The sequence below is a fragment of the Neolamprologus multifasciatus genome, chromosome 18 (genome assembly GCF_963576455.1).
Source record: "Neolamprologus multifasciatus chromosome 18, fNeoMul1.2, whole genome shotgun sequence".
NCBI classification, from domain to species: domain Eukaryota; kingdom Metazoa; phylum Chordata; class Actinopteri; order Cichliformes; family Cichlidae; genus Neolamprologus; species Neolamprologus multifasciatus.
This window is the reverse complement of record NC_140456.1, coordinates 33,183,140-33,206,289: the sequence shown is the minus strand read 5'-3', so window position 1 is coordinate 33,206,289 and position 23,150 is coordinate 33,183,140. Positions and strand designations below refer to the sequence as shown.

Sequence of the window (23,150 nt, the reverse complement as noted above, 5' to 3'; positions counted from 1 at the left end):
CTGAAGCAACAAACAAAAGAACTATCTATATATCAGTGTGTCTCTGTAGGTGTACAGGAGGAGGCGAGGCCTACCGCTGCACTGTTCAGTGCCACAGAGGTTTCAGTATTACAGTTCTCAATGGCAGATGGATCCCACCCCACCAGGTAAACTGGACATTGTGTTGCTTTATCACCAAATGTTGAATGTTAACTTATCATCTTGATCTTATCATTAAAAAAAACCCTTTTTGCTCTACATTTATCCTGCACTGGGAACTGGATCTGAAACAAGCCATTTATGACAGAATTGGCCCAACAAATGCTCCAGTCTGACCCACTGGAGGGCTTTTGATGTGAAGGAGGCAATAAATGTTTGGACTTAAATATATTTTAATCAGTTTAATACATTTAATATGTTTTAATATGTTTTATAGCTTGTCCTGCTGATAAAGACCTCCCTACATACTATATCAAAGTAGTTAAATAATAGATACACAATTAAATAAGAAAAATGTTCATGTTTTTTCACTGTTGACTATAGAAACGCATGTTTTTGTTTGTTTTTTACAATTGGTTCACAAAAAATGACGTTTTCTGTTTTATGATTACATAATAATCTGGGAAACGTTACAAAAACTGTTTTGAAAATGTTACACATTTATTTCTTACAATTTGCTGTTGAAATTGTTTGTCTGTTTCTTATATTAAGAGCAGCGGTCTCCAACCTTTTTTGCGCCACGGACCGGTTTATGCCTGACAATATTTTCACAGACCAGCCTTTAAGGTGTCGCGGATAAATACAACAAAATAAAACTAGTACCGGTACCGAAAAAAAGAAGATTTATTCATAACACACGTGAAAAGACCCAGGAAAACCGAGTTAACGATAAAAACGATAACAAAATAACGCTGAAAACTGATAAAAACCCTGAAAACTATACATTTCACACCTGAGCCTCAACTCTCGCGGCCCCGAACCAAACAACTCACGGACCGGTACCGGTCCGAGGCCCGGGGTTTGAGGACCGCTGATTAAGATATCTCAGTTAAAGTTTTCCACTGACAGAGAGAAAGATCACTTAAGATCAAAGTGTGCCCACAATGTAAAATGGTTTTGACAGCCCTGATTTATGATTGGCTGTCCCTTGAGAACAAAAGGTTTGTATGTCAGGTGGGCGGGGCTGCTCTGGTCACATCTCGAGAAATGAGAGGCCTGAGATGGACATGTTATATTCACTCTCAGTGAGGTCATACAGAGACATGGGTACAAAAGACGAACTTGTACCCCCGCTAACCTCATCAGATGGGACTTTGGCCACGTTTAATATGAGCATCTATCTCTGCAACAGTATGTAAGGACCACTTACACAACGTGCCGTCCAAAAAGTAGAAGATTGTTGATGGTATTTTACTCTGCATGGAAAACGTAGAAAATAATACATCCATTATTCTACAATAGTAAAATACTCTCATCACCTGCTTCACAGCTTTATTGTCTTGTTTTTTTCACCTTCCTGTTTTAATTTCAGAGAAAGGCAGAACTGGAGTGTTTCCATGGTTCGTGGGATCGTGCTGTTAGCTGTCAGCCCGTAGACTGTGGCTTTCCTGATCAGTCTCATGTCTACCACGCCATATTCAGTTGTCCTTGGGGAACCACGTTTGGCAAACAGTGCTCCTTCACCTGTGGATCACCAGCCATTTTACAAGGTAGCTCAAGGCTTTACATTTCATACTTTAACTATCCTGCACACTAATGTTGCAGTACCTTGCAAAACTGTCATTATTACCTCTGATCCTTTTTTCACACACTTCATAACAGGGCAAACAGGTGAAATTAACAGTGGTTCAGTTTGACTGAGGTCTTTCCTTTTCATAACTGAATTTTGCATTGAAGCAACTGTTTCTGATCCCATGTGGTGTATAAATGGTAAATGGACTGATTCTTTCAGTGCTTTTCTTCTATCCTGGATCATTAAAACACTTTATACAGCATGCCTCATTCACCCATTCACACAAGCACTTTTTTCCTGTGCTTTTTTAATTGCTTTCTATGTAACATTCACACTCCAATGAATGTATCAGAGAGCAGCCTGGGGTTAGCATCTTGCCCAAGGATATTTGGCATGCAGACTGGAGCAGATGGGGATCGAACCGCCATCCTTCTGATCAGTAGATGAGCCACTCCATAGGGCGGCAATGGGGTTTTAATATAGTGGCTGTATATGAGAGACGCAGATTAGAAATGAATAATAGTAGTAGAAATATTTACTAGGGGTGCAACGATACACAAAATTCACGGTTCGGTTCGATACTTTGGTGTCACGATACAAAAAAAATGTTCATGCCTTTTTAATTTGTCATTTATTAAAATTATAAATATATATTTTAACTCAAAAGTACAGTTTTTAAATTTAATGTTGCTGAAACAACAAAGTAATAAAAAATAAATCTATCTGATTGAGAAATCCCTCATCTTTGGAAAAGAGAGTTTATTACAGAGAAATGTCTCTTTCCAAAATAAAAGCTCTACTATACGCTTCTTCTGGGCTATATTCTCAGCAGCATATTAAACATATCAGGTCCCCATAAGGAGAATCATGTGCTGACGGCTGTCTAAATGACTCGGGTAAAGTTTGTAGCATGCGTGCTTGTTGTTTTTGTCTGCTTCCACTTGTCTTTGCACTAGGATGATGTCGGAGTAAATGTGCAGTCATATTCGTTGTGTTCCCACTAGTGCTGTCAGCGTTAATCTGAAATGACGTTAACGCCACAACACGGCAAATCTCCGTTAACGAGCTACCGCGGATCGCCCCGTGTGTGGGGCTGGACGGCCAACGCGTTAACGAGCTAACTGCGCTAACACACTAGTTCCCACCAATGTAATTGAGCATTGCTGGCACATCCAACATACTGTTTTACTTTAGTCCATGACACGCTTACCTTCAGGGTCATACGTCACATGAAGACCAAAATAGTTCCAAACGCCAGATCTGAATGAGGGTGGGGGAGGTTCAATTTGCCATGTTGCAACGAGCTTAGCTTCTGTCTCGCTAGCTTGCGCTGCGCTCAGTGAATCTGCGTTCAACTACTCCGCCTAGGCTGCACTGTCGAGCGCAGATCCACTGAGCGCTCAACACAGACAGCATCGTCAGAAGGAAAGTTGATAAAATAAATTAAAAATTTTGTATTGTTCGATACATATGCGTACCGAACCGAAAGCACTGTATCGAACGGTTCAGTATCGATACAGGTATCGTTGCACCCCTAATATTTACTGCAGCATAGACGGATCCACAGCAACAAGCGAAGAGTAACCATAGTTGCCACTGTCACAGGCAGGCCGAGCAGCTGCATCTGTGCTGCACCCAACAGGTGGATTCTGCTGCATTTGAAATTGAATAATGAACCCTAAACGAATCATGTAATATGTAACGTCACTTCTGGGGCGCTATACTTTCCTGCCTCAAAAATGTTTCTCGACTAAGTATTTGGCTGTAAACTATGTAAACTATCCTTAGCTGAAGCTTAATTTCTTGGCAGCATTATAAGAAATAAAACTAGAAGTGACCGTCTCAAATGTATTACTGGTTGCTGTTCCCAGTAAGACGCAAAAGAGTAATGAGTTCATAATGAGACATTTTTAATGTGGAAAACATTTTGTGATTGAGCAACTTTTTTCCCTATTTATTCATATTACTGTCTGGGAAAATTAGGTACCTAGTCTGTTGTCTTTGGGCAATTCTTGTAGATAACAAATTCAATTGAATTCATTCATTTTTATATTGTAAGGCAGGGGTGGGCAACTCCAGGCCTCGAGGGCCGGTGTCCTGCATGTTTTAGATCTCACCCTGGGTCAACACACCTGAATCACATAATTAGTTCATTCCCAGGCCTCTGGAGAACTTCAAGACATGTTGAGGAGGTCATTTATCCATTTAAATCAGCTGTGATGGATCAAGGAGATTTCTGTCAGAATCTGCAGATTATACAGTACAAATAAAATGTTCACGTTTCTCCAACGTTGTCTTCCCAACAGTTTCACTGACCTGTACGCTGGAAGCGTTCGCGATGTCTTCTCAGGCACTTCTCTGTAGCTGATAATTGGCGTCTGTCTTGTGTCGGTGACGTAAAAGACGGATTTAATGCGACATGACCATCAAACAGCAGTCGCTTTTTAAAACATCGGATATGTATCGGATTCAGTACCACATACGAAAGTGACCCAGATCGGATTTGAAAATATCGGATTTGTGCCGTTCACACTGTCATACCATGATCGGATATGGGTCGCATAGGGTCAAAAAAATCGGATTTGATGCGCTTTCGCCTGCAGTGTGAACGTAGCCTAAAACCTGGAGTTGCCCACCCCTGTTGTAAGGTAAAGACTCTTCAAAAATACCAACCAATAATCAAACATAGATGAAACCTTATGAGGAAGCTCTAGCTAAAAGCTTCATCAAAAAGGAAAGTTTTAAGCCTAATCTTTAAAGTAGAAAGGTGTCACCACAGTTCCTGAAAGCTGAAGGCTCTGTCTCCCATTATACTTTTAGATACCGAAGAAAGGAACCAAAGAAATCACTTAAAGTAGCTAAAAAACTGATGAATAGAATGAATCTTTTTCCAATGGCAAGGACAGACATCCTGCTTAAATGATGCTTTGTTTCTGTAATTTCTATTATTTTGATGACTTTTGCTAATAATCTTTTAAACCGCTTTATGACTGAGCTGCTGGAGTTACAACAGTCTACTGATCACAGCAAAATGCTTTCACCAACTAAACTCCAGAAGATGAAGTGGTTTATTTAAAGCTGTTTATTTAAAGCACATTTGTTCAGAAGAGCAGCTCAGAAAGGAGCATCGAATCTGCCTGGTTGACTGAAATCACTTTGGAATGTTATTTACAAACTTATGCTCTCAGTTAGGATTGCTCTTCCCGCTGAAGTTCCATGAAGCTTTACGGCCAATTAAATATTACTTGGTTTCATGAAACAGGCCAAAGTGTCAAGTTCAGCCAGCTCTCCTAGCAGATACCCTTCTGTCTGTCCTATTCATCTGCTGGCTTATCTGCAGTTTGCTTTGCAGCCCACGTCCTGCCCAGAGTTTTCTGACTTAAGTGTTGTGTCCATTGTCGTACCTGTTTTGTTGTGTGAATGGGTCCTGCTGCTTCTCTCACTTTCTATTAACTTTCCATGCACATGAGGAGGTTTCAGAATATGCCGCCAAATATAAACTGCAGATGGAATAAGAGTCCTATTTTGACTAAAGTGTTCTTGACAGAATTGTTATTGAAATTCAGGATGAACTCTGAGAGAAACATCTATATGGCATGTTCCTGTCCCCTTTGCACGCACACAACTTTCTCGTACTTAGATGCCCGCAGTGTTTTTATAAAGCTCCCGTGCATCAAGACCATAGAGAACAAATATTGCCTGTGGCACCCACAATTAGGACACAAGCATAGAATAACCAGTAGAGGTTATTTAGTAAGGTTATGCAATGCAGCAGCCGCTTCTTGAAGTGATTAAATGGAATGAACGTGATGTCCACACTTGTGTTGGCGGTTGGAAAGCCACAGTGAAACGTTGTAGTAGAGTCAGCAGTAAGACCCGTGGATTCCTGATCTAAATACAGATTGTGCTGAAATAATTCTGTTTGTGGCTTTTGGTTCTGTGGAGTATGTTTGAAGTCCATCGTGTATTACTCAGCGCTGAAAGCACACTGTGAAGTTCACAAAAATATATTCAGGGTGCACCAGTAATGCATTTGTCATTATTCCAAAACTTGAAAAGTGAGATTTCATGTTAAAGATTCATTACATTTTATGGACCTAATAAAAGTCGTGAAAGGTTTAGAGTGTTATTCTCCACACATAACAATACTCGTGCTTCATGTGGGGCCATTTAGCCTTGAAAAATATTAGCTATGGGCAACAGTGAAGTTCCAATCTGCTCATAACTGTACAAGACAGAGCTATGAAACTTTTACATACTTTTATGGCTGTGCAGCACAGTTCCAGCATTACAGGCGCTTAAGATGTTTATATATATATATATGACAGAGAGATGTATATATAGTTCTGAAGGCCATAGAGAAAAAGACTTAAGTATATACACTGGTCAAAATAAATAAATAAAGAACACGGTTTAATCCTTGTATAACATTAAGTCATTAAGACTTCTGGGATATAAGTTCACGTCCAAGATATCAGTTCAAGTGTCAGAGGGGGTTGTTAATCAGTTTCAGCTGCTTTGGCACTGATATAGTTAACCACAGGTGCACTAGATGGGCAACAATGAGACAACCTCAAAAACACAAATGTTTTTACAAGTGGAGGCTGGCTGACATTTTTTCCTCCTCATCTTTTCTGACTTTTCGCTAGTTTTGCATTTGGCATGGGTCAGTGTCACTGCTGCTAGCATGATGTGATATCTGGACGCTACAGAGGTTGCACAGTTGGTCCAACTCCTACAGGATGGCACATCAAGACGTTTCTTTGACAGAAGATTTACTGTGTCTCCCAGCACAGTCTCAAGAGCATGGAGGAGATTCCAGGCAGGAGAGCTGGACAGGGCTGTAGAAGGTCTTTATCCCATCAGCAGGGCTGGTATCTGCTCTGCAAGGAGGAACACTGCCAGTGTCATACAAACTGACCTCCTAACAGGACACTGCTGGGCACTGTGGAGCCCAACTTTTAATTTGCTGTAATATACCGGAATTGGCACATCCACCGTGCCACTGATAGTCTGAGGAGACATATCCATGGAGGGATGCACAGACCTCTACAGGATAGACAACAGCACCTGCCATTAGTTATCAGGATGAAATCCTTGGACCCACTGGCAGTGAGTCCTGGGTTCCTACTGGTACATGACAATACCTGGCCTAATTTGGTAAGCATGCAGGCAGTTTGTGGAGGGTGAAAGAATTGATAACAGTGACTGGCCCCCATGCTAGGCTGAGTAAATCCAATAGAACACCTCTGGGACATTATGTTTGGGTCCAGGTTGTACCTCAGACTGTCTGTGAGCTCAGTGATGCCCTGATACAGATCTGGGAGGAGATGGACACAATTGCCATGACAATTGCCATTGCCAATGGCTGCTGTTTTATCCATTAGACAGCGCACCTGCCTACGTCCGAAGCGGTACCCCAGGTATTGTACCTCCCTCTGTTCAACCACACATTTCCTTGAATTGGCGGTGAGTGACGCTTGCCTCAGGGACTCCAGGACTGCAGCCACCCGCTGTACATGCCCAGGAGTGACCGGAGGCAGCATACGCAGTGTGTGAACATAGCACCCGGTCCATGAGCTGCTGGAAAGTGGCTGGGCTCCAAACAAGCCGATTGGAAGTGTGGGAAATTGGTGCAAACCATACAGAGTAGAGAAAGCCATTTTTTCCTTGGACTCGCCAGTAGCCCTTGGTTAAATCCAGCTTCGTGAAAAAGCCAGCAGTGCCAAACCAGTCCAGGTAGCTCTCTGACCTGGGGAATTGGGTAGGCATCATACTGCGACACCTCATTCACTTTGCGGTAGTCGACACAGGAATTTACTGACCCATCTTTTGTCACTATGGGACACAGTGGGGCTACACCATGCACTGTGTGTCTCTTCTGTTATTTCCAGCTTTAGTATTTCAGCCAGTTCGTTCTGAACAATTTGTCTTTTATGTTCAGATAACCTGTAGGGCTCTGAACGCATCGTCACACCAGGGCGTGTTTCAAAATGGTGCTCTATGAGTGTGACCGGGCAGGGGGGGGTATCTGCAAAACATTATTGCAATGTAGCAATATCCATTCTTTCAGCCTGTGTGAGATAGTTATCACGACGGAGGAAGGATGGTATGGTGAAATTTGGCACCTCCGGCCCCAACTCATCCTTCACCAAGCTCACCAGAGAAGTGGTTTCAGCCTCTCTCCATGCTTTTAGGAGGCTGAGGTGATATATCTGTGTGGCTCCTCACTTGTCTGACTGTACCACTGTAAATCTGGGACTCCCCACCATTTGACCTTAGAACTGAAGAAGCTTCTCGGATGAGAGGTGAAACGTCTTCAAGTAACTTAAAGAAGTCCAGACGCTTTTCTTTGCAAGCTCCTTTGACTACGATTACCTGGATGACTGAGAACCTTCACAGACACCACTTCATAGTCTTTTTGAATGGCCGGGTGGTTCACCAGCTGACATTCGGGCAGAACACACACCGCCTAGATGCCTGGCCAATAACATCGGGCCATTATTTGCTCCAGAGTTTTATCATACCCCATATGCTCCATCATAGGATAATAGTGAGCTGTTTGGAAAATCATTTTTCCAGCAGCTTTTTGGCACCAACAACTGGGGGTGTTCCTTTTCTGTGCAAGTGTCACGACTCACTCGATACAGCCTATCTTTAAATGATACAAAATGTGAGCAGGTTAGCGCTGCGTCATGGTGCACCATGTGACCACCAGTTCCTATCACTTCGTCGAATGCTGAGCACAAGATGTCATCATGAGACTGCTCTAGTGGGAAATCTGGCAGGAGCTGGCAGAAAGTCAGCGTTGAATAACGCCACATCACCGCTGAGTGTAACACAGACGCAACATGCCATCATAGGTCGTGAACGCATCCCCACACACTACCCCAACCGATTATTAAACCCCGCCCAATCTGTCCAGAGAATTAAGGGACGCGTCAGGCATGAATTAAACGCAGTATTCTCTCTATGCACGTTGCCCATTTCCAGCAGCACTATGGGATATTTGTGTGTGTCCCCATGCACACACCTAACTTCCACCCACTCTGCCTCTAGCAGTGCCAGGGACCAGGGTCTGCATCCAGCCCGAGTTCACCATAGCCTGGCGTATACTTCCTTGGCAACTTACCGCTACGCTATACGTCCCATCTCAGATCGAGGGAGGGTGTTTGAGGGCCAGTGACATAGAACACCTGATCCACCTCCATCCGTGGGTACTCTCAGCAGATGTATCCTGGTTGCCTGCACTTCCTGCACTCCTGCCCCGGCGTTCGTGTGGTTTCCGGTGGGTGGGGCGCAGCGTCTACAGCTGTCAGGACATGTGGAGACCAGCAAGAGAGACAGAGTTAGGGTCTCATAGCCGCAGACGGGAAGATGACTGCCCCGCAGCTTCCAAAGCTATAGCAGAGTTGGGAACCTCCTCGGGGCCGGAACCGGGCGACTCTCCACTGCTGGTTGCATGTGGCCCACTGCCTCCTCTGGCCGTGCTGCCACGTGGTCTTCAGCTAGTGTGACCGCTGCATGCAGGCTTGCGGGCCGATGGCAACTGACACACTGTGCTGTCTCCCCTGGAAACCCCTCAACAAACTGCTCCTGGACCACCGCATCCAGCAGCTGTGCCTCCACTGGTGACGGTCCCGGCTGAAGCCATCGGACCGCTGCATCATGGAGCCGCGGAGCAAACGCAAAGGTCTGATCTTTCACCCCCATTCCACTGCTGCAAAATTGCAGCCAGTGAGAGGACAAGTAGGTCCAGGATGGCTCTACGCACATCTTCGAAGCTACATCGTGACGCCAGTGGCAAGCTTGAGCCTCCCCCAACGGCAGTGGCAACAGCGCCCAATCCTGCTGCCGGCCGTTAGGATACTGCCCCACCCCTCTCCTGCAGCTGAGCCACAAACTACACATTGAGCACAAATTCAATACAACAGTCATTTGGAACTGCTTTCATTATAGTGTAAAGGCCTACAATATCAGTGATCTCTGAACCTTAAGGTTTTCTTCTCATCAAATCAAAAAGTTCTGCTATATTCATGCAGTCAGATAAACGTGAACATATCTCTGTAACATAACAAAGCTAAGTACACAACTAACCTAGCTGTTTGGCTCTACTTTAAAATTCTCTGGAAGTCTTAAAATCCTTCACCTCCCCTCTGCTTCCTCCCCCTCTCCCCTCCCTAGGTGACAGTGACAGATTGGTGTGTTTGGAGGACGGGCTGTGGTCTTTCCCGGAGGCCTACTGCAAGATAGAATGTCCAGAGGTGCCAAGCATGTCCAATGCCAAGCTGCTAACAGCAGACTGTCTAGCTTCAGGGCACGATGTTGGCTCTGTCTGTCGTTACAAATGCAAACCAGGCTTCTATGTGTTAGGGAGCCTCAAAAAGAAGATACGACGGTAAGTTGGGTAGAAATGCTGGCAGTCAACAGAGTTCATTCACTATTTAAGTATTAATTGCAGCATAAAGCTTGAAACACGCACAAAAATGTTTCTTCTTATTCTAATTCCAGGCGTTTTGTCTTCTGAATGATTCCTTAAATTATCAACGGGAAAACTTTTTATTTCAGGCGTTTACTTGTTATATCCAAATGGGACCAAATAGTCAGCATAGACAAACCAAATTAAATACAGTGTTTAATTACACATGCCTCCATGCGTAATGGAGGAAATTCTCTCTTTTCCTTTACTTTACAAGATTCCCATTACGCACTAGTTCATAAAATTAGGATCTTTGCTTTAGATTTTTCTTAATCACTGTTGTAACAATGCATCCCATGAACACCCAGAACCCAAAGGGGAAAGTTTTAAATATCAATGAGTACACAGCTTTTAAGAGGTATTCTTTGGCCCATCATCCACATAAGTATATTCAGTTTGGGAGCAAACTCACATTAGGGTCCAATAAAATATGTACTGCTGCTAACTGGGCCTCGTCATTCCTTTGCCAGTTGTATTCCCCGAGTAACTGCTCATTACTGAAAACAGATCCCATGTTTATAATGAAATGAGGGTCTCCTAACAGGAGATGCATCCTGTGGTGTAAGTTTATGTCCTCCTTCAGGAGTCGGCTTTCTTCACACATTTCAGACGGCGTTGGGGGGTCAGGATGGTCTTGTATTTGAAAGCAGATTAATAAATAGCATACAGAAAGGCTGTTTGATATCATAGAAAGCTTGCTAGTGATTCTAAATTGACCACAGATATGAATCTGAGTGGGATCCGTTAGCCTGTCCAGGATGTGCCCCGCCTCTCGCTCTATGACATTTAGATTGGATCAGTACAAGAAAATGGATGGATGGGTAGATATTACCCTAAATTTCTTTGCAATCCAATGAGCAACTTTTTATTTGGAAGTTCCATCTGCAGCTGGGTGTCTTTATGAGTTATGCTTCCTCCGACATGAGTAAACATTTTAATAACCCCTGATGCTTTATTAGTTCAGCATGTGAAAGTAAAAGGCAGCCGCTGTTACAGAGCTTTAAACAGGCTTTTTACTTTTACCTTTGACAGATGTACCCACATAAATATTATAACACACACTGTTGCATTTACACCCAACATGCAGCACACAGGAAATATTGTTTACTGTAGAACGGACACTGTTGTGTGTTCAGCGTTTCTTACAACACGTGCTTCAGTACATTTTTCCATGTAATGTGTTCAGTTGTCTTATTTGTAAACCTTCCTTATAGCTTCACGCAAAACAGCAGTGTGTGTTAAACTGGATAATTCGGGTCATTGAGAGATGTGTGTATTACCTGTTGTCTCTAGGAAGCACTTCAAGTTAGAGTGTCTGGAAGGAGGGCAGTGGGAGGAAACTGGCTGCGAGCCGATAGCGTGCCCGGCCCCACCTGATATATTCCAGGGCATGTACACCTGCACCAATGGCCTGTACTATGACACCGTTTGCACCCTTCAGTGCTCGGACACAACGAAAAATGTAAGGTTTCAACAGCTGTTCATTTATTTAACACCTCAAAGTGCTTGTACTTGTGCAGAAGTGTTCTGAGCACAATCATGACTATCAAAGCGCTTTTAGATCGATCACAAGGAGAGTGATCCTGAGTGTCAGTTGAGTTCGCTAAGCTGCATGTTATTAAATGTTTTGTCAAAAAGCCGAAGAAAAAAGTGGTCTAACACCTCTACAAGTCATGCTGTACAAGTCAGTTTCACACATGCCTGACTCCTAACATGGTACAGTAACTGCAATGGCAGTGTTCATGGCTAATGCATTAGTTACACCTTGACATATACGTATTGCCCCAGACGTCTAGAGGAATCATTTTGGGGTCATCCAGGAGCTCTTATGCAGGGTAAGTGAAGTGTGACAAAACCTCAACAATGGCTGTCATTGTAAATGTTTAAAAATGTGTCCTGCAGCAGGAGTCCAGACTGTGGACAACATCATGGTCAAACCAACTCTGAATGCTCTGAACAAACAATGCTTTTTTAAATAGAAAACACACTTAACACAAAATAATTATTCTAAAAAGCAATGAAAGTTTTTCATATAGGAAGGTGCAGATTCACACAGGAGATTAAAAAAGATCCACTTTGGTGATGACTAAGAGAAAGACGGGATTAAGTGCATGTAATCTACACGGGCATGAACAATGAGAAAGACAGCAAATAACAAATGTAAAACACAACAGACAAGAAGACTCATATCTTGCAGAGAAAAACGGATACTGCCCCAACATTAATATTAAAATCTAATAATACTGTTGGTTCACGTTTTTTGCAATATTGACCTCTGCTAATTCCATATAATACAAATGATACAGAAGGTTTACTGCATTGATTATGAAATATGTACACACAGTTCACATATTAACTTGGAAAAACCTGATCAGCATTAATTAACAATACTGACTGTCAATTAACAATTTATTAACAATAGATTAAAGGCAATAAATAAACATTACGTATTAAATGAGTCAAAATGGTCACAAAGTGAATTACAAAATAAATCAGCAAATTCAATTTTAATACTGACTCTTATTTTTTTTTTGACAACTTTATTTATAATTTTCCAATATGACAAAAGTACAGAAAAATATAACTCGAATTGCGATTACAAACACTGCCATTGTGAAACTGGTTACGCCACGCAGTGCAAACCAGTGGATGCAGGAAAATGTGTAATCTATGGGCACAAAAAAAAAAAAAGTACTATCACGTGAACAAGGCAAAACAAACAAACAAACAAACAGAAAAAACCCAAAAACAAAACCCACCAAAAAAACAAAACAAACAAAAATAGAATGAAATAAATACATAAATAAAAGGGGGGCTGCATTGTGCGCAGTTCTTTTTGGCTTGTATATTTGTATTTGTTTTATTGTCTTCTCAGAATTCATGCTGTCACTTCAGGTCTCACAACAGGAAGGTCAGGAGAGGTGGTCTTTGTAACTAGGAAAGAGCCTGTTGGAGCCCAGGTTTGTTGTGCCATCAGCTAAGACAGGTGTACCATGGACACGTCACCCTCCTGACATGAATAACTTTACACGCTAACTAGTGCCAAGTGGAAGTACATTATACATTTTCACATAAAATACTTTGTTAAAATACTATCTTTTGTTTTTGAAATGTTTTACGTTATATAAGGAAGAGTCACAATAAAGAACAAGCTAGGAGAAAAGAATGAAAACAACTTGAACACTATTTTGTTGGAGGGATTCACTCATCCACATTATTAAATTCAGGTGTTCCAATCACTTCCGTGACAGGTATTTAGAATCAATCACCAAGCAGACTCGTGCAAAAGCACTACAAACATTTCTGAAGCTTTATATCACAAGTACAATGGAAAGTGTTGGATGCAGTGGGGTAAAGCATGCCACTGTACTCTTTTTTTTCTTTTGACAACTTTATTTATGATTTTCCAATATGACAAAAGTACAGAAAAATACAACTCGAATTGCGATTACAAACACAGCCATTGTGAAACCGGTTGCGCCACGCAGTGCAAACCAGTTGGATGCAGGAAAACGTGTAATCTATGGGCACAAACAAAAAAAAACTACCATGTGAACAAGGCAAAAAAAACAACAACAACAAACCCCCCTCCCTCCCCCCCCCAAAAAAACAAAACCAAAACAACAACAACCCCCTCCCCCCCCCAAAAAAACCCCCAAAACCCACCAAAAAACCAAAACAAACAAAAATAGAATAAAATAAATACATAAATAAAAGGGGGGCTGCATTGTGCGCAGTTCTTTCCGGCTTGCTACAGATAGTAGGTGGCTTTAAAGAAAGAAAGAGAAAAAAAACCAAACACAGATAAAAGCAGTATTACATCATACTTCAGTAAATGACAACTTCTCCACATATTCAACAAAGGATGACCAGGTTTTGTAGTATTTACTTTGAGACCCTCTCAAACTGTATCTCAGATGCTCTGTCTGCAAACACCTCGTCACCTCTCTCACCCACTGAACAAACACTGGTGGACCTGAGTCCTTCCATTTAAGAAGAATTAGCCTGCGTGCCAGAAGAGATGAGAAAGCCACTGCATTCATTTGATAAGAAGTTATCCCGTGTTGGTTTGGGAGTACACCAAAGACTGCTGTCATCGGATTAGGATCAATTGTTTTCCCACACACATATGAAAGAGCTTTAAAAACTAATTCCCAGAACCGGTTCAAATCAGAGCAGGTCCAGAACATATGGCTCATAGTGGCGGGTGATTGCTTGCACCTCGGACATCTATCATCAGAGGTATTGTATATTTTGGCTAGTTTAGCTTTGGTTAGGTACGCCCGGTGAAGAATTTTAAACTGTATTATACAATGCCGTATACAGATTGAGGATTCATGGATCCTGCTCACACTAAGGTCCCAAAGGTCGTCTGGGATCTGGAGGTTTAAGTCCAGCTCCCAGGCGTTTCTGGCTGTCGACATAGAGTCTGCCTTTATATGCTGCAATGTGCTATATATTTGAGAGATGTGGCCTCTAGCAATAGATCGAAATTGCAGACAGTCCTCAAGTGGACAGTCATTAGGTAGACTTGGATAGGAAGTGAAGTGTTTAACTGCAAAGCTACGCGCTTGTAAGTATCTAAAGAAGTGAGTCTTTGGGATTCCAAAATCTTTAGATAATGTTTCAAAGGATAAAAATGACCCTTTAACAAACAGAGAAGCAGATGACTCTCATTTTTTTAAAGGTAAATCTTTTAGATCAGCGGTCCCCAACCACCGGGCCATGGAGCGGTACCGGTCTGTGAGTCATTTGGTACCGGGCCGCGAGAGTTGAGGCCCGGGTGTGAAATTCATGGTTTTCAGGTTTTTTATCATTGTTTTTTTTTCGGTTTCCCTGTGTCTTTTGGCGTGTGTTACGAATAAATCTTCTTTTTTGGGGGGGAGTGGTACTGCTTTTATTTGGTTGTATTTATCCAAGACACCTGAAAGGGCCGTGAAAATATTGTCGGACATGAACATGGCGCAAAAAATGTTGGGGACCGCGGTTTTATGGTAAATGGCCTGTATTTTTATAGCGCTTTACTTAGTCCCTAAGGACCCCAAAGCACTTTACACATCCAGTCATCCACACACTGGTGATGGCAGCTACATTGTAGCCACAGCCACCCTGGGGCGCGCTGACAGAGGAGAGGCTGCCGGACACTGGTGCCACCGGGCCCTCTGACCACCATCAGTAGGCAACGGATGAAGTGTCTTGCCCAAGGACACAAAGACCGAGACTGGCCAAGCTGGGGCTCGAACCAGCAACCTACCGAATACAAGACGAACTGCCAACTCTTGAGCCACAATCGCCCACTAGATCACTACAACGTCCTGATTTGGATTGGTGAAGCTCACATCATTTTCGTTTACATGTGACATCACTCCTAGGATTCGGCTCTGTGGAATAACTGAAATTCAGATTTCACATACAGTTTTGTTTCTTCTACAAATTCCTACAAACAGCCATGAACCTGCATTTCTACCAAGTATTTTGTTGCTATAGTGAGATTCATGTGCAAAAATGCCCAAACTGGGACAAGTGTAGACTTTCCATTGTGGATTTTAATGCCTGTATTTGTTTCCAGATTGAAATTCGCTGCACTAAGGATGGAGAATGGACAGCAGAATTTGTCATGTGTCCCAATCTCCAGGGATCTTGTTCTGCTCCTCCAGATCTCAACTCTGTGGAGTACAGCTGTGACCATGGGATGGCTGTTGGTGAGTGTGACCTTTCTGTGAAACTAAATGAAACCATATATATCCGTTTTGGCTTATCTGGATGGACACTACATTTTTTCTACTTTATTTTTAATTCTTAGAGCTCTACATTATTGTGTTTCTCATTTTAAAAATGCTGATAAAATTAAGAGTAAAGATTAGATAAATATGTGGAACACATACAATTTCTTCAAGTCAGACAATACATGAAAGAAAGAAAATGTTCTGAATTAGGATTATTGTTATTTGATTTGTGTGGGGTCTTTACTTTTTTAGGTGCTGAATGCTACCCAACATGCATTATGGCTGTAGACTTGGACCTACATGACCCGGTGGTTCTGCCCAATGGTACTACAGTCAAGTCTTTGAAACACTGGATGGTTCCCAAAAAAGTTCAGGTGAGATACCTTTGGAGTAGAGTATCGGTATACTGGGGGAATGTTTTTTAATTAAAGTTCAACACATGGAGTGGCCACATCCTTAAACAGGAGATCTTCTGGTCTTGTCCTCTATGTACTGAAATGTTGTGATGAATGACGAAATGCTGAATTTGAAAAAGTTGTTTGTACTTTACTTTGCATGTCATCATTTTCCAAATCAAAGCAACCCAGATCCAAACCATAGATTTCTAGGATCGTAGATTTACCTACTGCCTCTTAGAGAACCACTCAATCCCAAGTGACGTCCCAGATTACATAACTTGACTAGTGTGACTAGATTTTTTTGGTTTTTCCAAGCTCAGCAAAACAATATATGGTAACATTCAATTCAATTCAATTCAACTTTATTTATATAGCGCCAAATCACAACAAAAGTCGCCTCAAGGCGCTTCATAGATACAGAGAAAAACCCAACAATCATATGACCCCCTATGAGCAGCACTTTGGCGACAGTGGGAAGGAAAAACTCCCTTTTAACAGGAAGAAACCTCCAGCAGAACCAGGCTCAGGGAGGGGCGGGGCCATCTGCTGTGATTGGTTGGGGTGAGAGAAGGAAGACAACATGCACAATGTTGGGTTAAAAATAGTTCCTTTCCATCATATTTCAGACATTGTGTTTATTTTCTCAAGAAAAAGTAGAAATTTTGGCACGATGTCACAAACGGGCTCAAGGTATGTGACAGAGAGGGAGTCCACACAAGACGTTTACTCAAATAAGAAAATTTGTTGTTACTGGAAGGTTGATGCCAGGTAAAGTGGAAGTTAGTAGTTCTTCCGAACCAGCTTTTATAGCCTGGAAGGCCAAGGCGAGCTGGACCAGCTGACAACCCCTTCCTCAGCCAGCCAATAACCACCAAGTGTAGGCCAGGAGGTCCTTTGTAAATGTGACACCCCTCTTGCTGTCTCAATGTCACAACAGTATTTTTTACAGCGTAGCTACTGCTTCTTAAATGCTGGTTTGAGATACAGTTTACCCGACTCACGCTTGATGCATATATAATATTCATACTTTCAAGGTTCATTGATTAATGTTGAACTGTGATCGCAACTTGCATAACTGGGTGCAGCTGTTTCTAGGTTTTTTTGATAAACGATGAGCTTGGATGTGGTGAAAAATAACATGTTGTGATTGGTAAAAAAATAACCACAACTGAGAAAGCCATTGTGGTTTTTGCTACCATTTGGAAGCGCATGGTAGGTGTTACAAAACTGCTGTTGTTTTGCTCACTTGCTGCCAAGCGACTAGTCCAGAGCACCGTGAAAGCTGATACATTGACAAACAGTGCAGAGATTTTTACACAAAAACACCCATCAGGATGAATAATGTGTCCAAACATCTGGTGCTCTTAACAAAAGCATGAAGTAAACTGAGCTACTGCTCCAGACTGATTCACCTTTAATGATAAGCACAAAACTAAGATTGTTCACAGTTTGAAGCCAAGGAAAATAAAATGCTGAACACTTGCTGCCATACATTTTGCATCAGAAGTCGCATGTCTTCTCTTTCTCACTTGTTGGTCACTTGTCCAGAGATAATATTACATCTCTGATTCCTCAGAGAGTCTTTTGCTACCTAAATACTTGAAATCACACTTTGCAACCCAAATTTTTTATCGGCTTTTTTGGCAATAGTCTTCCCTATTTTCATCAATCAATCAATCAAATCTTTATTTTGAACTTTTAAGTAAGTAAGTGTTAATGCACATACAAAAACAAAAAAACAAAACAAAACATGAAATCAAAGAACGCCAGGATGCTAAACACATAAAGGCTGATATACACCATTGAGCCCTGCTCTCAAAAACTAACTGATATAATTGATTTAAGAAGTTAGTGCTGAAAGTTGAAAAATTTTAAAACATGTTTAGCACCATCTTTTGTCAGTAAGGAAAATGACATCGTGTGGTTGGTTAGTTACGGCTAATAGACTTATATAAGTTTATGTTAGCTAACTAGTGACAGAATTGATAAGTCAGAGGAAATATTTGAACAGTACCTCTGGGCAAAACATACCCATCAGTGGAGGAGACTGATGGGTATGTTGAGAAAATGATATTCTTAAACAACTATTCAGTTCAATTCTATTTTATTTACACAGCGCCAAATCACAACAACAGTCGCCTCAAGGTGCTTTATATTGTAAGGTAGACCCTACAGTAATACATACAGATAAAAACCCAACAATCACATGATCCCATATGAACAAGCACTTTGGCGACAGTGGGAAGGAAAAACTCCCTTTTAACAGGAAGAAACCTCCAGCAGAACCAGGCTCAGGGAGGGGCGGGGCCATCTGCCACGAGTGGGGGTTGGGGTGAGAGAGGAAGACAGGATAAAGACATGCTGTGGAAGAGAGACAGAGGTTAATAACAAGTATGATTCAGTGCAGAGAGGTCTGTTAACACATAGTGAGTGAGAAAGGTGACTGAAGAAGAAACACTCAATGCATCATGGGAATCCTACAGCCTACACCAGCATAACTAAGGGAGGATTCAGCGTCACCTGATCCAGCCCAGCTTTAGCCAAAAGGAACGTTTTAAGCCTAATCTTAAAAGTATTAAAAAGAAATACATGTTCTGTGATTTATAAGCGGATATATATGAGTTTATTCATCCAACCATTCTTTTAACCACTTGTCCAGTTCAGCGTGAGTATCCAAGCTGTCATTTTACAACAAATGTGGTACACGCTGGAGATCGTCAGTCCAGAGCAAACACTGGGTTGCTAGGTTAGGTGTAAACCTAAACTAGTACCCAGAGAGAACCCACACAGCTACAACGAGGCCCCACACAGAGTAACAGTAGCTAAAAAGCAATGCAGCTATCATAAGCAATACATTTGTTTACAGTTTTAAATAGTAATAGTTGAAGAGGAATTACCCTTTTTTTTCTACATTCAGGTTTCAACTCCTCAGTCATGAAATTTTAGATTTGAGATCTTTTTGGTGGCTTTAAGTGTTCATTTAAAGTCCTAAATTGAGACCATGACATGTGCTCAAAAGTAATATGTTGCAGTGTGTTTAGTTAGTAAAGAAAACACAGAAATATCAGTTTAATTTTCAACAGAAACCATTTCAAGTGGTCTGTAAGTAACTGAGAGTGTCTAAAAATTAATCTCTGTCAAACTGCAGCTGACATTTTCCAAATTCATCATAGAATGAGCTAATGTGTTTCATATCAGGTATCTGATTGAATCACTGGCAAGATAGTATCTTTAGGAGTTTTTTAGAAAACATTTTTATTCCCAGCTGCATCAGCTAATCACCCAGCAAAATTCACTACATGTGTATGCGACTGTGTCCGTTATCATTCAGGACTTGTTGGATTACTGGAAATCGCAGGCAGATAGTGAGAGTAAAGGTTCCAGTTGACGTCAAGCCTTTTAGGAATTACACACATTTCTCATAGTGTATACACAGTGTATACAAGTCGCCATGAAAAAAAGAAACTTGGAATGTCAGCTCATGGGTCTGAGTTACAGGGTTGTTTTGCTTCAAAGGCGGGTCATGTTACTCAATCTTAGGAGTCGCTTCTACGTTAATGCTGTTGCAAACAGTGCTCCAGTTTCGTCTTACTTTTGGGTGGTCAGTCAGCCCACCAGCCAGTTTTTCCGCCCTTGCCAAGGTCAAATAGTTGGATTGAGGTCTGGTTTCTTACGCCATATCTCTGACACTGCCTTGTGATTTTGAGGGATTGTGTTATCTCAAGTACTTCGGAATCAGGTCTCCGTTGCTGGGTCAGGGTGCATAGAAAGTCACAGGGGAGGATCCGCTTTCTCTGTCCATATTTGTTAGTTAGTCAGTCTGCTGTCTACTAACCACCTTGTAAATTCTTTGGGTCAAAAAATGGCAGAAGACCACAGCCTCACCCAAAATTAACCGCAAAATATTGACTTTTGCATTTCCTTAAGTTGTACAAAAACATGATTTTTCTCGCATGACAAATACTTCAAAAAGACAACAAATATTCATAATGTACTGCACATGTCTGTGAAAACAATAGGATATCTATGGCTTCCAGCCAGAATGAATGCAACATGTAGTTTTATTCATTTTTATACGGTATACTAGGAATGGAATTTCATTGTAAGCACACAGGGGCCAGGTTTTACACACTGTGCTGTTTTCTTGTGCTTTCTTTAAGTCATCCATAGGTCAAACGCACAATTTTGCACACAAGACACTAAAATAATATTAACAAGTCGGATTCCTTTCATCATGCTTTAGCCAACTACCGGTCACTCTAAAACTGATTAATTCTCATCTAACCCCAACTTTTTAGACAACATCCAATAATAATCTAATCGTTGTAGTGACATGCGGTGATTTTTACGGAAAGGGAAGCAGAGACGATGACTGACTTCATGTCAGAACATGCTGTAAAGCTCTATGCGCCAGTGTAAGAGTATTAGCTGAGAGACAGTTCTCAACATAATAACGCTGATAACACAACAGTCATGTTACCAAGCCCGATACAATATCAATGAAAAATAAAGGTGGTGTATTAGTGAAACAGCTGGTCAACCATGGGATTAACGTGACAGTGCTGGTGAGGCTCTGCACAAGTTCAATTTGATAGTTTTATTAAACTGAGCACGACAGGCACTGATCTCCATCATGAAGGCTTTCTTTGCTAATGTGCTTCTCTACATTACACGTTAGCTTTGGTGGTTAGTAAGAGAAAACTGATAAAATTATTAATCACATGGTGTTTTTTTACTTGCTGATGCTTACTTTTACTCCCGACAATGTGAAGAGTGACTGATCTCAGAACAGTGAAAGCAGAGCCAGCAGCAGTTTGTCTAGCATGCTAGTCACCCCTTAGCTCATGATATTACATAGGCTTATCTAAAATGCACATGCACAAACAACAAGAAAAAAGGTCTTGCAGTTTATGAGCCATTGTTAACGGGGCATGGATACTGATATTAAATAAACCAGTTGTGCTATAAATTTCAATAGAGTCACAAAGAAGCAGAGTTAAGTGTGCTTAAGAGACAGTAACCACCTACAGCTACAAGATAGCAGTAATGTAAAGGATGGTGCAAAGATGCCAGTAGCATTGTGACAGTGTTGTATTTGAGGTAAAAGCAGAGAGACACTCTAACTTGGGTCCGGTTAAATTATGTCCAATTTAGGGCTTTACTGGTCAAGTATTGCCTGCCCTGCTTGCCCTGATGGAATGCCGCTGAATAGTAGTAGTCTCAAAAAATCACCGTTAAATAGTCATTCCACAAGATCCATCAAATTCAGTCATAGAAGTCGCACTTCTCAACAGACAACAAAGTGGTTTTCATATTCAAAATGTATATCAGACACTCACTGACGCCCTTCCTTTGGAGGTCAACTGAAACTCAAAAAAATTGCTATAAAAATGTTTTTGTGTCTAAGTGTGGAATAATTTTCTATGGCAAAGACTGCAGCGATCCATTTCCTGTGGCTGCATTGCTTCACTAGTGTTGTTGTGTGCTTTGTTTCCCAGAGCATAGTCTGCACAGGAATGATGAAGTGGTATCCTGACCCTCAACACATCCATTGCATCCAGTCCTGTGAGGTAAGCTTGGAAGCAGCCAAGCAGTTCTGAATTAAACTTGGACATTTGAAGTAACTCTTTTCTCTTTCCTCCAATAAACTATGCGTAATTCTATTACGCACAGTTGTCTTTGGTAAAGTATCAGTGAAATTCTATCTGAACATAGTGCGTCTCAAATGTGCTTTCACATGCTACGAAAGTGTAAATATCAGAAGGATCTCATTTGGTTTTGCCCATATCTCAGCACTCTGTTAGTGCTGAGATATGGGCTAATAAATCCTAAAAACAACTGCACATTTTTGGGCATAACCACATTAAATTTACTGTCTCAGACGGAGCTTTCCAGTAATACTAAACATGAAGCAAAACATGCCGTATCCCTGTTGTCATCACTACTCAAGATACTAGAGCCAGTGTGTGATGTGCTTCATTTTCATGATGAAAAAACACAAGCAGAAACTGATGTTCTCACACTTTACAAGAATCCCTTTCAAATCTGGCCAAAGAAGCTTGTTTTTCCAAGGGGTCCTGGCATTGCCAAATGGTGGATTGCCTGCCAAGCCTAATGGATTATCTGAAAAAGGAAAATAAATTAATCACTGGCTTATGCTAGATTTAGAGTCATTATTTAGGCAGACTCAAAGCTTAGTTTAAAAGCAATCTACAACAAGGATTTTAAAACAAAGACAAATTTCCAGTAAATCTACGTATATTTGCAAAACATTAGTCAGAATTATTTGATTTGATACCTTTAATATTTCACTGTACATTATTTAGCGGGCTTTGTCATATGCTGATGGCTAGGAATTCAATACAATAAAAAGGCTAAGCATTGTGCACAAATAGTTCAATTCAATTCAATTTTATTTATACAGCGCCAAATCACAACAACAGTCGCCTCAGGGCGCTTTATATTGTAAGGTAGACCCTACAATAAAACATATAGAGAAAAACCCAACTTTCATATGACCCCCTATGAGCAAGCACTTTGGCGACAGTGGGAAGGAAAAACTTCCTTTTAACAGCAAGAAACCTCCGGCAGAACCAGGCTCAGGGAGGGGCGGGGCCATCTGCTGCGACCAGTTGGGGTGAGAGAAGGAAGACAGGATAAAGACATGCTGTGGAAGAGAGACAGAGATTAATAACAAGGATTGTAATCGTGTCAAACTGAAACGGAATCAGCAACACAAATATAGTCTCCATGATGTTATGCCCTTGGTAAAAATACAGAGATTTACACATTTCCAAACTACACCACTCAGAAACCATTTGAAATATTCCCTAAAG

General features: G+C 41.4%; 1 protein-coding gene across 2 annotated transcripts in view; it reads left to right on the top strand.

The window, feature by feature from the left end:
- Positions 1-23,150, top strand: part of pappa2 (pappalysin 2) — a 102,277-nt gene that overhangs the window by 59,571 nt on the left and 19,556 nt on the right. For both annotated transcript variants that reach the window (XM_085141189.1, XM_085141190.1), the window contains exons 19-25: positions 50-146; positions 1,511-1,688; positions 9,896-10,109; positions 11,484-11,652; positions 15,760-15,892; positions 16,169-16,290; positions 21,813-21,884. In XM_085141189.1, the coding sequence (XP_084997315.1) occupies positions 50-146; positions 1,511-1,688; positions 9,896-10,109; positions 11,484-11,652; positions 15,760-15,892; positions 16,169-16,290; positions 21,813-21,884 (985 nt within the window). The remainder of the gene's footprint in view (positions 1-49; positions 147-1,510; positions 1,689-9,895; positions 10,110-11,483; positions 11,653-15,759; positions 15,893-16,168; positions 16,291-21,812; positions 21,885-23,150) is intronic.